The 19,232-nt window shown below is 46.4% G+C and overlaps 1 protein-coding gene across 7 annotated transcripts in view; it reads left to right on the top strand.

Annotated features, from left to right (window-relative positions):
- Nucleotides 1–19,232, top strand: part of si:cabz01090165.1 (uncharacterized protein LOC100333421 homolog) — a 219,053-nt gene that overhangs the window by 180,353 nt on the left and 19,468 nt on the right. For all 7 annotated transcript variants that reach the window (XM_047339678.1, XM_047339677.1, XM_047339676.1 and 4 more), the window contains 6 exons: nucleotides 4,919–5,192; nucleotides 8,421–8,621; nucleotides 10,524–10,690; nucleotides 13,710–13,950; nucleotides 16,288–16,500; nucleotides 16,620–16,930. In XM_047339678.1, coding sequence (XP_047195634.1) covers nucleotides 4,919–5,192; nucleotides 8,421–8,621; nucleotides 10,524–10,690; nucleotides 13,710–13,950; nucleotides 16,288–16,500; nucleotides 16,620–16,930 — 1,407 coding nt within the window. The remainder of the gene's footprint in view (nucleotides 1–4,918; nucleotides 5,193–8,420; nucleotides 8,622–10,523; nucleotides 10,691–13,709; nucleotides 13,951–16,287; nucleotides 16,501–16,619; nucleotides 16,931–19,232) is intronic.

The following is a 19,232-nucleotide window of genomic DNA, read 5'->3' as shown; positions in this document are numbered from 1 at the left end:
GGAGGCAGGATTCATGGGGCTCTGGTTACATGAAGCTAACTGCTCCCGAGCAGAAAACCAAGCAGCAGATATGAAAGTCGACAACTCGGACTGAAACGTGACAACAAGCTAACGACGGTGACGCCACCGATTTACTTAAGTAATTGAACGTGTTGATAAACGCGTGAAAGAAGCTGCAGAAAGAGAAGAAGAGTTTCTTCTCATGTCACCGTGACGTCACACGCTGGTTAGTGAGCTGCTGTTCTGAAGCCTCCATTTTGTCCAGCGCCATCTTGGTTTATGAAACCAGAAGTTTCCATATTTGGAGAAGTAGGGGGTGGAGCCTGACTAAGCGCTCGAGGATACTGCCACCTACTCCCATTGGATGGTCCTAGCTGTCAATCACACTGTATCCACTGCTACTGTAGACAATCAATTCTTAGTATGAAGTAGATCTTTGTGATTACCTACAAATCCATTGACCTTCGTTATTCTTCAGTTATTTGTTCATCTTTCTAATTGTTTTTTTTGGGGGGGGGGTTCATTTCCCAATCTCCCTCTTTATTTTGTACATTATTGATACATATGTTATGTAATTATATGTAATCATTCAACTCATCTCGACTCATGCATCATTCAAACAGCACCAGCAGGGAGCCGACTGGGGCCGATAGAGACCAACATCATTCACTGAATATAACCCACTGACAAATATGTATCTGAAGCCGGATTTATCACCTGAGGTGCAGACAGTCAGTTATCAGGCATGTTATCATACTATCAATTTATTATTTACCAATCCTGATTCAAGGAAACGACAATTCCCTTGAGCCGCCTTGCAGCTCGAAAGACTGGCTCCATATGTGTAATATTTGAGATTCGCAAAGTAGGATTCAGAATAGGGTTGAAAACTAATATACTTAATCTATCAATATACAGAGTAGTTGTGCTTTGAGCGGAATCATAGGACAGTAAAGAGGTTTTATTTCACACATGTTTAGAGCCACGTACACTTGATCGGAATTGGTTAGTTTTTCCGGTTTAGAGTAAAAAATGAGGTTTTAACTTGGGTTGTAAAAACATATATCCACAGAATATATGTGGCGGTTTTATTGAAGATATTTTTAGACCCAGCCGTACAAAGACATACCCTCCGTCCTCTGTGATACCTCCACCTAAAACCTTTATGATTAAATAAGATATGGGAAACATTCACTTTCTCCCTAATAGTTTCTGCTGCCTCATATCAGGTGGAGTATCCTCATCATTACTGCAGCTGTAGTTATCGTAGAATGCAGCAGGGGAAACCGAACACGGAGGAAAGTCAAACAAGAGGACAGAAAACGTTGGAGTCGGTGCGAAGCAGCACATGTTCGTAGTGCCGCTGCTCTGTATGGATTACAGCAGCACCAGATAAACGCAGCGCTGGAGCTTATTGAGATAAAGACAAAAGAGCCTGAATATATACATGTGAATTTGTCCTTCAGTCCTCAGACTCTGCTCTTCTCCACCAGCAGTGCACTGCTCACTGTGGTGTGTGTGTCAGTGTGTGTGTGTGTGTGTGTGCACATGCACGTGTGTAGGTGTGTATTATCTTTGTGTGTGTGTGTGTGTGTGTGTCTGAAACTGTAGCACAACATCCCCACCAGCAGGTCGGAGAGTGTATCTTGTTTTTCGTTCTTCTGCTTTCCACCTTCTCTCGTGTTTCATCGTTCTCACGCAGCTGAAGCCTCCTCTTCCTCCTCTTCCTCCTCTTCCTCATTTCTTCTCTACTACTCCCTCCTCCCTTTTCTCTCCTCCTTTCCCCCCCTCTCAGAGCCCCTCATCCCCTCATCTGAGATCTGATCATGTCTCTGTGTTTGTCTCTCCTCTCTTCAGTCTGGGACTTCCAGATGAATTTCCCCTCCTTGGTTTTATTTCTGCAGTTGCTTTACCTCGACGCTGCTCCTGCTTGTGACTCAGCCGTTTCCATAGGAACCAACAGATAAACACATGTTTGGCTTTATCTCTTTTCTCAGCAGGTCAGTTTGGATTCGTACAGAAAAGCAAATCTGTCAAAGAGATTTTAAAAAGATACTCGTGTGGATCAGAGACGTCTGCGAGCAGCCACGCCCACAGCCGTCCCAAATGTTCACATCCTCCCCAAATATTATAATTTACTGATTATGTTGTTAAATGTTAGGTTTGATATGTCGTACAGTGTGGTACAGTCCGATGTAGCATCGTACGGTGTGGTACAGTGTGGTACAGTCCAATGTAGCGTCGTACAGTATCGTACAGTGTGGTACAGTCCGATGTAGCGTTGTACAGTATCGTACAGAGTCGTACAGTGTGGTACAGTGTGGTACAGTGTGGTACAGTGTGGTACAGGGGGATCCAGTGTGGTTCGATGCTGATCCTCTGCAGAACACTGATGCTCTGAGAACAGATTAAATTTGTTTAGTCCAGCTCAGCGTGAGCAAACTGCAGATCAGCTCTTCTTTCAGGCGAGCTCTCCTCCTCCTCTCCTCCTCTCCTCCTCCTCTCCTCCTCTCCTCCTCTCTTCCTCCTCTCATCACTCTCTTCTCGAGTCCTTCACATTTCAGTGGCATCTCTCTGTTTTCATCCCGTCATCCCTCTGTCCTTCTCTCAAACTCTTTCCAGCCTGTCACACCTCTCTCTTCTGACACAACACACTTCTCTGTATTCCTCTTTCCTCTTTCCTCTTTCCTCTTTCCTCTTTCCTCTTTCCTCTTTCCTCTCGTCCTCTCGTCCTCTCGTCCTCTCGTTACCTCGCTGCCTCCATCCATCACTTTGTATCTGCTGCTCCGTCCCCGTCTGTTTTAGATCATTTATTCCTCCATCGACATTCCTTCTGTCCACCCGTCCTTATCTCCTCTCGTCCTTTATTCTCTCACTCGTATGCTCCCGTCATCTCACACATTTCTTTGTTCTTTCCGTCCCCTCGTATTTAAAAACAACATGTTTAATATTACATGCTTCTGTGCACATGTATGCTCACACATGATGTAATGTCAGTAGAAGGCGTGTTGTGATCTTTGTTTCATGGATGAGACGATAATGAAACGTGCGATTGAAAGTCGACGTGTTAATTCACATGATGATTGAGTTTCATGACTCGTGGGTGTTTCTGCTGGAATGACGCTGACTTCCAGACAATGTGGAGGCGCTAACTAGAGAATTTCATTCACACTCTGCTCGGCTTCTTCAGTCAGAGGCTTCATGTATTTTTTATGGATGTGACAACACACGATTCTTTGAATTCGTTCATCCATCGCTCCGTTAACCTTTCGCAGGGTTTGGGCCTGTTTCTGCTCTCGTTGTGTACGAGGAGGGTTTGTTCCCGTTTCACTTTCAGTCAAAGTCACAAAGGTAAATAACTTTTTGTTTCCACGCCTCAGAGCCGCGGAGACCCGGAGCCCGGAGCCATTTTGTTTCCTGGTTGCTCCTCCGTCCGACCTCATACGTACATCCTATTCTTGTCAACACAATTTTTTCAGATTAGATTTCAGTGATCACAGGTCAAAGGTCACAGTGACCTCATGTAAATCTGGAACATGATGTGTGTAGACTGAAGCTGCTCCGGCCGGTGGAGGGAAACAGGGAAGTGATTCTACTGATGAGAACCATCCAAGTTATTCCATTTCAACCTTAGACTGTGAATAACGATGGATGATGAGTGATCTTTACTTTCTCCATCCTGACTGAACCTCTGTGGGCTTTGAAATTTTCCCATTTCAATGACACATCTGTGAATTTCCGTCTCCTGAGCGTCCTCTGTGCTCGCTGCCTCGTCATGTGCACACTGCTCAATTACCCACTGACATTTGAGTGTAGTCTCAGTCGGGTTCTGAAATCTCCTGATCGTTTCCACTGAATTTATCTCATCGCATCTCGCTCATCGCTTCCTCACATCTCGCTGCGTATCCTGCACCGCACCCCGTGACAAGGGCATGTGCAGATTTCCTGCTCGGTATTCTGCGCTGCAGTCGAGGCACGGTTTGAATATTTCAGCACCGTAAATAAAAGAGCGAGTCTCTTCCTGCTGTTATTTGCAGTCGACCTTTTTCCAGTCACTCAGCATTTGACTCAGAGGAACTTTTGGCAGAGTAGGAAAGTCCACATGCATGCGTGACTGTGTGTGTCTGTGTGTGGGTGTGTGTGTGTGTTTCCTTTTGCATACTGTCATTCCTGCTTGTGCATGTTTTCTTTTTCTCCTCGTATGAATTTATTTCAGTGCTCCACTGAGCTGAACCGACAAACCGAGTGGAGATGAAATCAATATCAATGTAGATTTATTCCTTTATTGCTTTGGCTCCCACTGTTTCTTTAGTCTCATTTTCATGCACAAAAACATCGATGAAACTTGAGAAGTGAGTCGGGCACACAAACGTAATTTGTGTTCTTCTTTAATGCTCTGCTCTGGTTGTAATCACGAGAGTGCGGCAAACGTAATCGATGATTTAACTTCTGTTTACTTTCACTTCCTTGGTTCAAATTACTCAGCAGAATAAACAGGCTGCTCTCAGTTCTTTACCTCCTCCCTTTCATCCCTCTCTCGCTCTCCCAACAACTGTCCTCCACTTTCCTCTCTTCATCCGTCTCCTTCTGTTCTCTCTGTTCAAGCATTTGTTCCCACGAATCTGGAGGTTTGTGGAAGCATGAAGTTTGTAAATGTCCTGATATATCTACAGTCACGGAGAGGAATAAGGTTTATTTATATGCAGTGGGTGGTGGTGGGGGCTGTGACTCTCTTTGCTGAACCATAAAAATCTGTCAATCAAATCAAGGAGCAGTGATTTAGACGAAGCACTAAGGTTTTTAATTTGAAACTCGGTGCGAGAGCTGGAAGTCATTTTCACTCCCTTGGAGGATTTTGAATGTCGAACAACAAGCTGCACAAAGCGACTAACTTTTGTTTCTCCTGTATCTGTTGCAGCTGGAGAGCAGCCATGGATGTCATCTCCTCGGTGGTCTCCCCTCTCCTCCTCCTCGTCATCCTCCTGTCCTCCCTCGCCTCCTGCACCTCCTCCATGCTGTGCCCGAAGCGGTGCACCTGCCAGAACCTGCTGCCGTCCTACACGGTGCTGTGTGCCAAGACGGGCCTCCTCTTTGTCCCGCCAAACATCGACCGCCAGACGGCAGAGCTCAGGCTGATGGACAACTTCATCACGACGCTGAGGCACCGCGACTTTGCCAACATGACCAGCCTGGTCAGAGCTCGCTTTCTAAACACCTTCACATTCGTGTTAACACAACATCATTTCACAATAATGGCAAAACAAAAGAATAAATGAAACATAATTCACAGCTTAAAACAATCAGACAGGGATGTTTCCAGTTCCTCAGGCAAACTCCTCCAGAAGATGGAGGCCCTGTCACCTCTCGCCTTCTCTTCACAGAGGAGTGAGCTGGGGAGGACTGGTTCAGAAGATCAGCCAAGAAGCTCGGTGTTAAAACGTCGAGAACAAGAATCGACTCTAAAACACACAGGCATCTGATGAAGGGGGGCTAATATACGTAGGGGAGATCATTGAAATATATCAGATTGAAATCCATAAATTTATCTCAGGGAATTCCGTTTGAAAAAATTAGAGAACCGTTCAATCTCACAATGTTAAAGAAAGAGAAAGAGATATCCTGGATCTGGCCTCTGATTCGTCAGTGAAACCACATCCTCCCACTGAGTGTGATGCTGCTAAGTAACAGACAAACAAAGGTCCAGTGTTCCCAGTCTGCCAACCAGTGGATGGACTGACCAATCGGAGCGAAGCTAAAACATAGGGGTTTATTTTAAAGTGAAAGAACTTCGATGTCTCTCTTATCTTTGTGATGCTCGATGTTGCTTGAACTTCCCATTTGAGAGGTTCCCGCTCTGGAAGTTAGCTCACAGGCTGTTAGCTCACGTCACTGCTGCTCATTCTGGTCCAACAAGTCACAGGCTGAGTGAGTAACGACCTGCCAGCAGCAGCTCATTAGCTTCTGAGCTGCCTTGTGTGATTGTGTTTTAATGTCGTGTTACACACGTGTTCGTTAAGCGTCCGGACCAATGTTCAGCGTCAGTGCGCAGAGTAGTGTGTCCTTCGTGGTGATGTTGAACAGTGAGGTCGGGGCGGGGGGGAGTTCTGTGATCTCGTTTGGTTTCACGCAGGAGACGAGAGGTCACATCCAGCCACAGTCCAACAATATATCTAAACTTTACAATGTTCAGATGTTGAAGAAACATTGAGGTCGATCCAGAGTTTTTCAGCCTCCTTCCTCTGCACATTCCATTCGATTTGCCGCCTGCTGGCTCGGAGACGTCACAGGAGCTGCAGCTGTCGTCAGTGGACGTCCTGATGCAGAACTGCAGCCGAGCTGACGCCAGCGAGTCCGCGGTTACATCTCGGCTCGAACCACTGCAGCGCCCATCTGGAGGCCTCCATTCATGCAGAGTGAAACTCACAGATGGTCCAGAATGCAGCAGCACGTCCTGTCTTCCCTCGACCTACACGCCACTCAGCTGCCGATGGCGCCAGAGCCAAACACAAAGATAGAATAAAAAGCCTTTAATGTCCTTATACTGAACAGAACCCAGTGGAATTAAGACCCCTCCTCCTGGTTTGTTGCATAAAAGTAAAATAAAAGTTCAAATGAACAAATTTCAAACAATATTTAACACAGTACAAATCAATAATACAGACAAAACACAAATTAATGTTTCGCTACAGAGCAACTTCTGTGTAAATATAGATGGACGACGCGTCTCCACGTCCTCCCACTATCCAGAAGCTGTCATCCTGCCACATGTATTTGCAGTGGATGCTACTAACATAGAGGAGGTGGGGTTTAGGACATGTTCTGCAGCCAGCCACCAGGGGGCGACTGAAAAGCTTTGGCTTCCCTTTTGGGGAGCTGTCATGTCGTCCATCTTGATTTACAGTCTATGGTCTGTATCATGTCCATGAACTCAGTCACACACGGTTCTGCCTCTGGTGATTCTGGTGTTTCCATCCCAGCACACGAGCCAATCACAGTCCGGACTGAGGTTCCTGGAAGGGTAAACATTCATTAAACTGGACTATGGCATTGTGGGAAATGTAGGACGTCACTATTTGAACTCTAAGGACCCAGATTGAGGGTAAACAGAGAGGTAATGATCTCACTTCAGTTCAGATCAACTCCTGTGGATGAACCCGACACATGAAAGTGATATAGTTCAGTATCTGAGGAGGAAACTGTTCAGCGTCAGGAACACGGAGACGTGTAAAACCAGCGAGGAGAGTTCTCATGTTTATTTCACACTGAATTCAGGAAACATCTGCTCCTTCCAACATATTGACTGAGGTGAAATTGGTGATGTCGCGCGGAATTCACCGATTACTTCCACCACAACCCCGTAACGGAGGTGACGAGGCCTCGCTGCACGCGGGCGCAGAAAGACGTTGGGATATTTCAATGGTGAATAGAGCGTCATCACAGCTGGAGACGTCCTGAATGCTTCTTCTGCAGTTGCAGCAGCACAGATGATGTTTGCTCACACACGAGGCAACGTGGGAAATGAGGTTTGAATCATTTGGTCGCGAACCACAGGCGTCTTCGCCAAAACAGGTTGTGTGGGTGTTGATTGACCCGTCGCTGGGTGTTGATAGAATATATTCACACGTATAGTATCACATGTGCAGAGGAAGTATTCAGCAGCCTGACCCCAGCACTGTGTTTTCTAACGATCGCTTTAAAGCCCACACAGATTTGTTGTGTCTTTGCGCCGGCGACACCTCAAGGTCAAAGTCATGTTTTGCCTCGTGAACATGTGACCTGAAGAACGCCTCGAGAGATTCCTCTTAAATTTGGTACAAACGTTCACTAGGACTCACAGAGGAAATAGATTTGGGCAGTAAAAGGTCAAAGGTCAAGGTTGTGGCGTCTTTAACTTGATGCGTCTTTAACTCTGTCGTGAGAGGATTTCTTCAAAGTTGAAACTGATTAGGTTCCAGAGGCCAAAGGTCACAGTGACCTCATATGATGAAAATAGATCTAGACTGAAACTGCACTGACTGGTGGAGCGAAATTCAACTTTTAATAAGTTCTGTGTGTAATTTCTTGTCTCGACTGTGCTCAGCTACTATAGAATAATTATTCATGAAGCTGGGTGAGTGTAGAAAGTCATGGTGTGACCTGACTGCTGATTTCAGCCCCGAGTGTCACTTCCTGCTGAAGCTCATTGAATCCCCGTCTCCAGGGGCGTGGCTCAGCAGCGGAGCGCCCTTTGACCTCCCACGGCGTCCTGCTGAAACACGCTATATTTGACAAAGCCTCACGAAATGATTGCCGGTATAAACTCATTAAACTTCATTAATCTTTAAGAAGAATAGAAAGAGAAATAAAGTTTTGACTCTAAAACACACAGAATGGAGAAGTTGTGTTTGAAGACGTCCTTTGATCTCCTCCTCATTACCCAGATCCATCTGACCCTGAGCAGAAACACCATCAGTCAGATCCGGCCGTACGCCTTCGCCGACCTCCAGGACCTCCACGCGCTCCACCTGGACGCCAACCGCCTCACGTCCCTGGACGACTCCCACTTCCAGGGCCTGGTGAACCTGCGGCACCTCATCCTGGCCAACAACCAGCTGCACAGCATCACAGACGGAGCCTTTCAGGTACGTGAACACCACGACACATCTCACGTCCAGTGGAGATACATGACACCAGAACAAACACATTAACACATCTGTCACTGCTACTGCACCACTGACACTATTACTTATTATTACTATTACTCCTCGTACTCTGAGAGTCTGAAGCTTCATGTGTGTGTTCACAGTTTCATCTGATCTGTTAGTTCTGGTTTCACATTCTGTCTGACATACGTACATCCTGTCATCACCTACGTGGGCGGAGTCTACCTATACTTGACTCTGATTGGTTTGTAGACGGCGTGTTGATGGGAGCGTGGAGGGAGAAGGAAAAGATGATGGGGAGAAACAGGAGGAGAGAACGGGGGGGGAATGGATGTGGGGAGCGAGAGATCATGAGGTCGTGGATGAGAGTTCACAGATCTGCTCCGTCAGTGGGTTCAGAGTTCACGTCTCTCAGGTTCAGAGGGTCGGACCTGAAGGGAAACCTCAGCACTGGATATTTAATGAGCAGAGAAAAGACGGCTCCACACAACGAGGAGGGGAAAGTGTTTATTTGAGAGCCGGGTTATTAAAAAGACGTCCAGCTGAGCTGTGGTTCTGTGTGAGAGTCGCTCTGACCCTCCGCACCACCTCTGAGCAGAATGGAGACCTGTCCGTGAGCAGCAGCATCCAGACGCATTCAAACGGCTGAAACCGGGTTTTTATGGAGACATTTTTTTCCACTTCTGATTTTAAAGTGGTTTTGGTCCATTTTCAGTTTCAGTCGTTGCAATTACTCAATTAAACTAAATTCACGCTGCGCATTGACAAACCAAAACTCAATTTGTGTCAGCGCAACGATTAGTTTTCAATTTGAATAATAATTTACGACTGATGAGGGCCTGAGGGTAATAAGGCTAATTCAGCTAACCAGACTCCGGTCCACTTTATCCACATTAAATTCTAATATAAAATCAAATGAACAAAGAACAAGAGAAGAGGAACTTCCAACTGTTGCTGTCGCTGCAGTTAAAAGTTCAGACTGAACCACAGACAAACACATGCTTCACTAATATATGAGTTGTTTTTACATTCAGTTTAAATGTTTACTTCATTCTTTAATAAAACCCATGTATAACTATCCGAATGTAAATACATGTGTTAGGATTATTTTTAAAAGATGTGCAAATTAAGTCTACTTAGTATTTTTACTTTTGATATTAAAGGATAAAGAAACCTGGGCCTGATATTTCCAACTATTTAGGTCTAATTGATTAATAGCGACAAAAATGTTTGTAATGTGCAGCGAGAACCTTGGAACTGGAGGAAAGATTCATTTCTCAATATTCAGGATTGTACAGAACCTCGAGTTTTAAAACCAGAATCACTGTCTTTTCTTTCTGTTGTCTCATCTCTGTTCATCCTGTCACAGCTTTGTTAAGAACAGTGACAGTTCTTCAGTTCTCAGTTAACAGTGGATCCACATTCACGTCTTTCTATTAACGAAACATCAGACTCCAGTGATGCACCCCCCCCCATCCGCCCTGTCACTGGAAGCAAACTCTCATTTTTCTCCAGAGGACGGTCGTGAAATTTCGTCCTTTTACGAGCGATTTTCTGCTCGACTCGTCTTCACGGCTCTTAAAGTTTCTTTTGTCCGAAGGAAATGAGATTCCCTCTGTTCAGAAAGCAACACAGCACAGATTAGTGTAATGAGAACTGAGCCGGTGTGACGTTCAAACAGTTTCACCATCGTGTGAATTATGAATTATCGATTACAACATCAACACTTTGGGTCATCAACAGGCTGTAATCGCTCCCGTGTACTTCACTGGACTTCTTTACTCTGGGTTCAGTTCCTTTACTTCCCCCTGCTTCAAATGATCAAAAACAACTGAAGCTTCACACAGTGACAGATGATAATGTTGCCCCCCCCCTTTGCAGGACTTCCTGGAGACGCTGGAGGACCTGGATCTGAGCTACAACAACCTGGTGAACATCCCCTGGGAGACCGTCGGCCTGTTGGTCAGTGTCAACACCCTGAGTCTGGACCACAACCTGATCGAGAGCGTCCCAGAGGGAATCTTCTCCAACCTGCACAAGCTGGCCAGGTGAGGATCACAGGACGCCACGGACACAGGGAGGGAAACGTTCACCAACAACAGTATTTATCATCTCATTTGTTGCCTTGAATCCAAATGTGTGTAGCTGTGACTTCTATGAGTTACGACCCGAGGCTGCGTCCACACCGATACGCAGATTTCTCACCTGCAAACTTTGTCCAGACGAGTTCTACTTGCGTATTAGAAATAATCTCTGACCTTGTTGTCTTTGCTAACAGCTGTTGTTCAGTTCAATTCTGTATTTTTCTTTTCACCATTGATACCTCCAGTCTGTCCTGATAGAGATCTACATAGAGATCGTAGTTGTATGAATAAAACTTAAACACAACTCTGGAGATTTCAAACAAAAACGAGGTCGGCAGCGTTTTCCAAAAGTTTCTGTTTTAGAATCTGAGCAACACAGAACGTCTCTCGCTGCTCCTGGTCCCTCAGGAAGAACCTGAAACTGCGTTCCTAAATGGCCTCTCAGCAGATCTGGGTGCAGTCGGCACTCGGCTCCGTGTGAGGATATAAAACACAGTTATCCCCTTGTTTGTAGCTTGATGGATGTTTTCAAGCTTCCTTTAAGTCACACTTTCAGTTTTACGGGACGTGAACTATATGATGCCGGCTCAGCCACTTCCACCAACCCCACAGGCAGTTTTCCATCAAACCAGTTCTCATAAAATCTCCTGCTCCACACAGCACAGACGCAGTCACAGACGACTGAAGCAACTTAAAATTAAAGTCAAACTAACACTGAACGCTGTATTTTCATATCTTTTGACTATAAAAACGAAGCAGTGGTTGTTTCTATGAACCATCCAAAGGTATTTTAAAAGCTTTGAGGGTTGAGAACGCCAGTAAAGTTCCTGGTGAAAGAAAAAGCAGGAGCAGCGGATGGACCTCACACAGTTTGATAATAAATCTGTTATATGGAAGAATACGTGATATAAAACAGCAACGACTCTGCACATGAACTCTAAATCAACCGGCATCTGAATGGATGAAGAAGAAAAGGCTCATCAGTGCTTCTGTCCTCTGGGACAACATCTGTAGAAATGAAGATTTTGTTGCACCAGAATTAAAATAAACCGAATCCGTATCCGACAGCATCCGTCCCTTTGATGAGCGCTTTTCTCCTGGTTGTTGATCTTCTAACCAATTAGACCTGAAACTAGAGCAGGATCCGACTGGAATCACAGAGCGAGTCCCTCCGTGACAGACCTCGCCGTGAGGGAACTGGAGCTTTCCAGGCTCCGTTCATTTCGCAGCCGGCTCCTCGCTCATACAGCAGGGACGTGCCCAGCGTGACCGGGTCGGCACCGCGGCGCCGCCGGAGCAGCTGCGGGTTCAGCATCCTGCCTGAGGGCACGTCGACAGGAGACGGTGGTAAACATCGGAGCCCTCACTGGCGTCCAGACAGAACGGGGATCTGAAACAGGGATCTGCTGGTCTTCTGCTCTCAGCTTTCTGCTTGCACACTGTTTGAATCTGGAGGAGCTGTGAGCGCAGATGTCTGAGTCAGTGTCTCTGGACGTTTTCTGGATCTTCTCCTGCAGCCTCCTGGTAAAATGTGTGTAACATGTCCTCGTGAGTCCATGTGAGGAAACAGCAGGACAATGTGTGGAAGCTTCCCAGAGAGCGAGTGGACGTGTTGATGAGGTTTCTAACACGTGACGGACGTGAAACTGGAAGAACACAAAGATCTCAGGATGAAGAAGAGGAGCCGTACACGTAGAAGACGAAGACGTCAACTTGGAGAGACGAGGAGGTTCCAGAGCTTTTGGTGATGATGTCTCCTGCTGCTCCACAGGCTCCGCCCCTCATGTCTGACCCGGACGATCTCCTGCTGCACTGTCACTAAGTGGAAGGAGGAGCCCAGAGAATATTCTCACTCTGCTCAGGAAGACTCTGCAAAGCTCGTCTAGTTCGGCCTCTGAAAGGTTTCTGAGCTACAGGTCCTTCTCATTATTAGCGGCCGTCTGATGCTCAACTCACTGAACAGGCACAAACCCATCAAGCCCATCAACTGCAATTTCAATTTCAATTTACGCCTCAACTGCCGAAACCATTGACGTGTGATAAGGAAAACCGAGCGAGCTCCAGATGAGGACGCGTGCATTTATTTAAAAGGCTGTAATGAGTTGTTTGTGCCCGGGGGGGCGGCCGACGCATGGAGCAGCAGGTGCTACTGGGAGCACAGGTGAGCGCTCACCAACACACAGCAGCACGGGCCCACGCACTAATTCACCACGAGGCTGCTGCCCGTGAAATAATGAGAGTGAAATGTGCAGAGAGCCACACGCTCCCTGCTCGCCACAGCTATTAACTTCCTGTTAAGTCATCGTTGTTGAATGAGAGGCTCCGGGGGAAAATAAGCTTCACTGTGTTTGCTGCTGACATCAGTGAATACCTGGATCTACTGCATTACCACCAGTGTCGTGGGGAGAACGTTATGATTTAATTCCTGGAAATGATGAGTTGGAATTTAAGTTTTTATGCATTATGGGGATTATGTGATTACGACATTTTTGGGGGAGACTAGTTCCCACTTTTTACAAACTGGTCAGAATGAGAATCGTGATCATTCGTTCAGCTGCTGCTTTTTGCATTTGACAGAATAATATCAGTATAAAACTTACTTTATACTCGGCTCATTATTCATTGTGTTCAGTTTATATTCCTTTTACTTTTTAATGAAGAATAATGTGGCACTTTAAGTTTTAAATCCGAGGGAGAGACCTTGTTTGTCAAACAGCCTTTGATAACAGTGACTGAGGAAACATAATCTTACATCTTTAATGATTAGAACATGTTTAAATTGTCAATTTATCTAATGTACTTGTGTAGCTTGTGGCTTTTTAATAAGCTTATGTGATATCTTCCATTTCCCTGCACTGCCCATGCCGTGAAGTAAGATTTATCATATAAGTACAGTTCAGCCAACTGGTCTTTTCTCCTCTGTCCACCGCAGCACAGGCCTCAAAATACAAGGTCAAGTTAAATTGTCTGTCTCCATCCCCAGACTGGACATGACGTCCAACAAGCTGAAGAAGATTCCTCCCGACCCGTTGTTCCTGCGGATCCCAGTGTACGCTAAGCTGAAGGGTTCCCCTCTCACAGCGCTGGTGTTGAGCTTCGGAGGGAACCCCCTGCACTGTAACTGTGAGCTGATGTGGCTCCGCAGGCTGACCCGGGAGGACGACCTGGAGACCTGCGCGTCACCCAAAGACCTGGCGGGGAAATACTTCTGGACCATCAAAGAGGTTTGTCATATAAAACTTTACCAACCTTAGTTCAGAACCCCGGAACTGACACGTCAGTGGGTGATTTAAGGCGTTTACATGCTCCACTGTTTAGTTGGGAAAGGATAAAAGTCCTTCAGGCTTCAAACTCGTTTCCATATATTTATCTAAATAGTTCTGAAGAGATGATAAAACGTTTTCATGATGTCTAACAGCTTCTAGATCATGTTGATGCTGCACTGATTCATAAAAGGCAGAATGCTGCATTTCTCTGGGTCTGGAGCTGCTTTGAGACAGGACTCTGCAGATCCTCCACAGTTTCTCCAGAGGACGAGCATGTGTGATACCAAATGTCCGAGTGAGAGGCGCCGCACTTTCTGCCGACTTTCTCCGCCTCCTGGTAAAGTTCGTAGAAATCCTGGAGAAGCGGATGACGAAGATGTCTGTGTGAAGATGTCTGTGTTCACCGTTGCTCGGAGGAGAAGTAACATTTAGTTATTGCTGATACTGACATATTACTAAACCCAGTGACGGACTTTAAGGAGCAGCTCAGAGAACATGAAGAAACACTGTGAATACGTTGTTGCTGAAGTTGGACTGAAGGTCGAGCCACCATTCGATCTGTTCTTCATCCCATCACCTGCTGGGCAGCCACTTCTCTACGATAGCAGAGCTGTGCTACTTCTCGGGCAGAGAACAGCAGAATGGAGATGCTGCTTTAAAGAGGAGGATATAGATTGATTCACTCTTTGCCTCTGGTGGAGATCTCCGACCCCGGACTGATTGAGAGCTACATTGAGGAGCACCATGAGATAACAATGGGATTAATTGGTATCACATTAGAGAGGATGATGCACAGACCCGGGCTCCACCTGTAGTAATAGTCGCTCCTCCTTCAGAGAGGTGTAGGATCACTATAAGAGGATTAGCCTGGTGAGGAGGTCCATCCTGTGTCACCAAAGTGTCTCAGCATATTCATTCTCTGAGAGTTAATAGCTTCGTTCCCTCTGAGAGGACAAGTGAACTTCCACTGCATCCATCAGAGGTCAGACATTAGCAGAGGGAATTTCCTCCTCGGAGTCGACGCTGCTCGGCTGCTCGCTGCCTCTGTTCTGCTTCTTGTGCAGCAGAAGTCGATGAGGTTACTTTCTCACGGAGCGGGAAGGAACCTTGACATTTGTTGTAATTTGAAGCTCGTCAAATCTGATATTTTATCCACCAATAAGACGCCTGACACCTTTTCCCTCTGATATCCAACTTCTCATACTTTTATTCTCCCAGACTCTCACAGCAGGGGGTTCAATCAAAGCCTCTGTAAGCTTGGCAGGAGCAGTCGAGTGTCAGATTGCGATATAAGACTGAGAGGTACTTGTGGTTTATTTGGAGCTGCGGCTCGGGGGGTCATCAGGTCAGCAATCATCACTGCTGGTAACACGACCCACGAAGGGCCCAGAGACGGGTTTGGAGAAACTGCGAGTGGTTGGAATGATGAGTAAGCCCTGGTAAGCCTCGGCTGGCCCTGCTTGGCCCTGCAGTAATACTCCACCAGGGTTTTTTCCAGCTTTACACAGGCTTAGGTTTCAGTGGGTGGGTTTTAAATAATGCAAGGGCTGGAAAAACTCTGAGATCACTTAATCTTCATGTGCAAACAATTGAACTCTATCTGAAGACGCCGGTGGAGGTCGGTCAGAGCCCAGATTCACAGAAAATCTTCTGTTTTCTGTGAAAAGACAAATTTAGATTTTTGTCCCTTTTGATGTGACACACAAAAATACTCACATAGTTCAGCAATTCTTCAGATACAGTCATAACCATCTCTCCTTTATCACAAGGTTTGAACGTAGACTGTAAATAGAAATGGACGCAGACTTCGGATCTGTAAAGTGAACTGAAACCTGTGTTCTGTGTGCTGACCAGCAGGGGGCGACTCCTCTGGTGGTTTCTATAGAAGTCTATAGAAAGTGACTTCTCACTTTATAACGTCAGGAAACATTCAGGAGTTTCTGTCTCAGTCTCTAGTTTCAAGTCTTCTTCAAACAGCTGATGTTCATTTAGTGAGTTATGATCATTTAGAGTCAAACAGACCATAAAGCACCGGATGTGTTGGGATAGTACCACAGTGTGATTGACAGCTAGTACCGTCCAATCGGTGCAGGTGGCAGGTGTAGGTGGGTGTGTCCTCCATCTCTCTGTCAGGCTCCACCCCCCGCTCCTCCAGATATGGTTACTTCTGGTTTTAAAAAACCAAGATGGCGCTGAACACAAACCAGTGGAACGTGTGACATCACAGTGGGTTGACGCCTTTTGGATAAGTTGAACCACAGTGAGTTCCATGTTTTATTGTTTTTGTCCGAACAGGAAGAGTTTGTTTGTGAGCCACCGATGATAACTCGCCACACCTCCAAGATGTTTGTGATGGAGGGTCAGGAGGTCAGCCTGCGCTGCAAGTCCATCGGAGATCCCGAACCTTCCACGCACTGGGTCAGTCCGGACGGAAAGTTGATCGGAAACACGTCCAGAACCGTCTGCTACGAGAACGGCTCGCTGGACATCCTCAAGGCCTCGGTCAAGGTAGAGATGTGGTTGGACTGTGGTCACGTGCACGCTCACGGTCTTGGTACATTCGGTTTCTTGGAGATGAAGTCGCATTTAAAACACAAGAATAAAAATGGATTGTTCTTGATTTCTAGGATTCTGGAAAGTTCACATGCATAGTGTCTAACGCAGCCGGCGAGGCCACTGCTCCTGTGGAGCTGGTCGTTAATCCGTCTCCACACTTTGACCCCAAACTGGACCCTGACCCGGGGCCGTCGGACATCCCCACCTCCATCAAGTCCAACGTCAGCGGAGGCCACGCCCGGTCGGACCAGCAGAGGGTCAGCGTGTCGGATGTAACATCCAGCTCTGCGACCATCAGGTGGCCCCCGCAGAACCACATCCCAGGAGTCCGCATGTACCAGATCCAGTACAACAGCTCCACAGACGATATACTCATATACAGGTGAGAGGTGTGTGTGTGTGTGTGTGTGTGTGTGTTAGATGGGTTGTTTTGTGTGATTTGCTCGAGACTTGTGTTGTTTGACTGGAAGTTACTTTATCGACCCACATTAGACGACATGTTTTCAGTTCTTCACACGTCCTGACAGGTGCCGTACACACGATACAGAAATGGATGATGGGTAAACTTTGCACTTATAACTTGTACATTGTGTGAGCAACAATCTCAAAAACTCCTCCTGACGTATTTGGCACCTTTGGAAACTTTGTGATCTGCTCTGGAATTTAAAGTGCAGTCAGACATCATGCAGCATTAGTGTGTGACGACAAACTGCAGAGACATTGGGTTTGAGGGTTTCTCTGTGTTTTCATCGTGACGAGATTCACAAGTTCACTCTTAATATTACGACCGTATAAAGACCGTGATAGACTTCAAAAATCCTCCTGGAAGAATCAGGATCCTCGACGGGGTTCAGGTTTCAGACGAAGGAAAAGAAATGTAATAATAGAAGATAAGATTAAGGTTTAATCAGGTCACTACACTGTGGAAAAAATAACTGAGAGCCTGCAAATGACTGCAACCTGGGAAATAAAAGATGTAATAGCAAAAATATACAAATTTACGTGTGAAGCATGACAGAATATTAAGATTAATGCAAAGCAATACTTTGGTACTATTTTAAAACAAAGACTGTGCAGAAAAATATCTCAGGCAAAGAATCAATCATTTAACTCTAAGTGTGCAGTGAGAAATGCATGATGGATATTTCACAGAATAAGTTGGTTTTTAAATCAGGTAAATGATCAGTGAAAGTTCCCTGGAGAGAAAGTTTTGCCTTTCTCCAAACCTGACGCCGCCGCCGCCGCCGCCGCCGCCGCCGCCCGACCACTTGATTTGCACATCGTAATCCCCAGATGTGGGTTTCGTGGCAGGTTTGAGGCCAGAGGCGCCGAGCGGCTGAGTGCAGACCCTCGATCAGCCCACGACGTCGAGCCATCGCTGGATGGTCCCATCAGCCACTCGGCCAGCTCTGTAACCTAGCAACGTCATTCAGGATGCATAATTGAGTGATATCACCAGGCATCCGCAGCGCTGCCACATGACAGATTTGAAATGTGTCCACAGCCTCAATTCTCATTTCAGCCCAAAAGCAAAAGACTTGAGTGCTTTTGCTTTCGGACCATTTTCCTGCCTCCGATTGGAGAGGGCAGTCAGTCAAGTGCAGAGGGTTTGAATGGATCATTCCAGATTGAACCATCGGGGGTTATTCAGCAGAATACTTAAACATGCAGCCTGACGTCCGTCTGTAAGGGAGCGTCTCTAATCACGTCTTTGGAGAGGTCACAGATAGTAATGATGACTGAGGATCAAGCTCCGACTCTTGTGTCGGCAACTCGAGTGAACGAAGCTTCATCTGTTCTCATCACACAGGTCGTCAATATTACATGAAATAATATTTGTAACCTTCAGAACGACACAGTAATTATCTGACCTGCCGACCTCTTCACCACATGCACCGCAAAAGAGAAAAACTCCAACTTGGAAACATTTAAAAGTCTTAAATTGAACTCGTTGAAACCTGAAGTCAAACAGAAAACATTTTACTTTTGTTAGAGGTAGAAGATGCGAGTGGATTATTTCAGGGTCTCCATGTTGGAACCACTCAGCTGTGTTTTCTGGGTATCTCCAGTTTCTTCTTCTCTCAACACGGCCCTGCCGAGCAGCCTGGAGGCTCCGAGCTGCAGCTCCAGATCAACGGTCTGACTCTCCGGCTCGCTGCTGCTCTCACAGCAGCTGGTGTTGTTCTCTTGAGCTCGGCCTTCACTCGGCGCACGTTCACCCAAACAGTTGCTGCAGCGCAGTTTGTTGATGTCAGAAAAAAAGAAAACCTCCCAAGTCGTCAGACACGTCTGGATGAGAGGAAGCTGCGAAGCCAACCGGCCACGATAGAAGCTACAGCAAGAAACAACAGAGTTTTATATCTGTTAACATCAGGCTCCGGAGTGTAAAGCTGCTGGTAAACACTGTATTGATTCAGTCTATTGACTACTGATTGTTCAGAGGAGTGATGACGGTGTGAAGCTATGATCACGTTCAGCCATCGTCACACTCTCACTGACAGGAAGTGAGCCTCATCATCAGCAGCTCGTGTTCTCTGGGGACTTCTCCCTCCTCCCACCGGTGACGGGAGTGAAAGCTCCCATCAGAGCCCTCAGGGGCAGAACCTACACTTTGGACTGTAAGTGCAAAACGTTTTGTAACACGAGTGGAGCTCCCTGGCAGAGTTATTGTCCTCTGGTGTCGC

Source organism: Hippoglossus stenolepis, chromosome 4 (assembly GCF_022539355.2).
Source record: "Hippoglossus stenolepis isolate QCI-W04-F060 chromosome 4, HSTE1.2, whole genome shotgun sequence".
Classification (NCBI taxonomy): domain Eukaryota; kingdom Metazoa; phylum Chordata; class Actinopteri; order Pleuronectiformes; family Pleuronectidae; genus Hippoglossus; species Hippoglossus stenolepis.
Note: the sequence above shows the minus strand (reverse complement) of the source record. Positions and strands in the feature narration are given on the sequence as shown.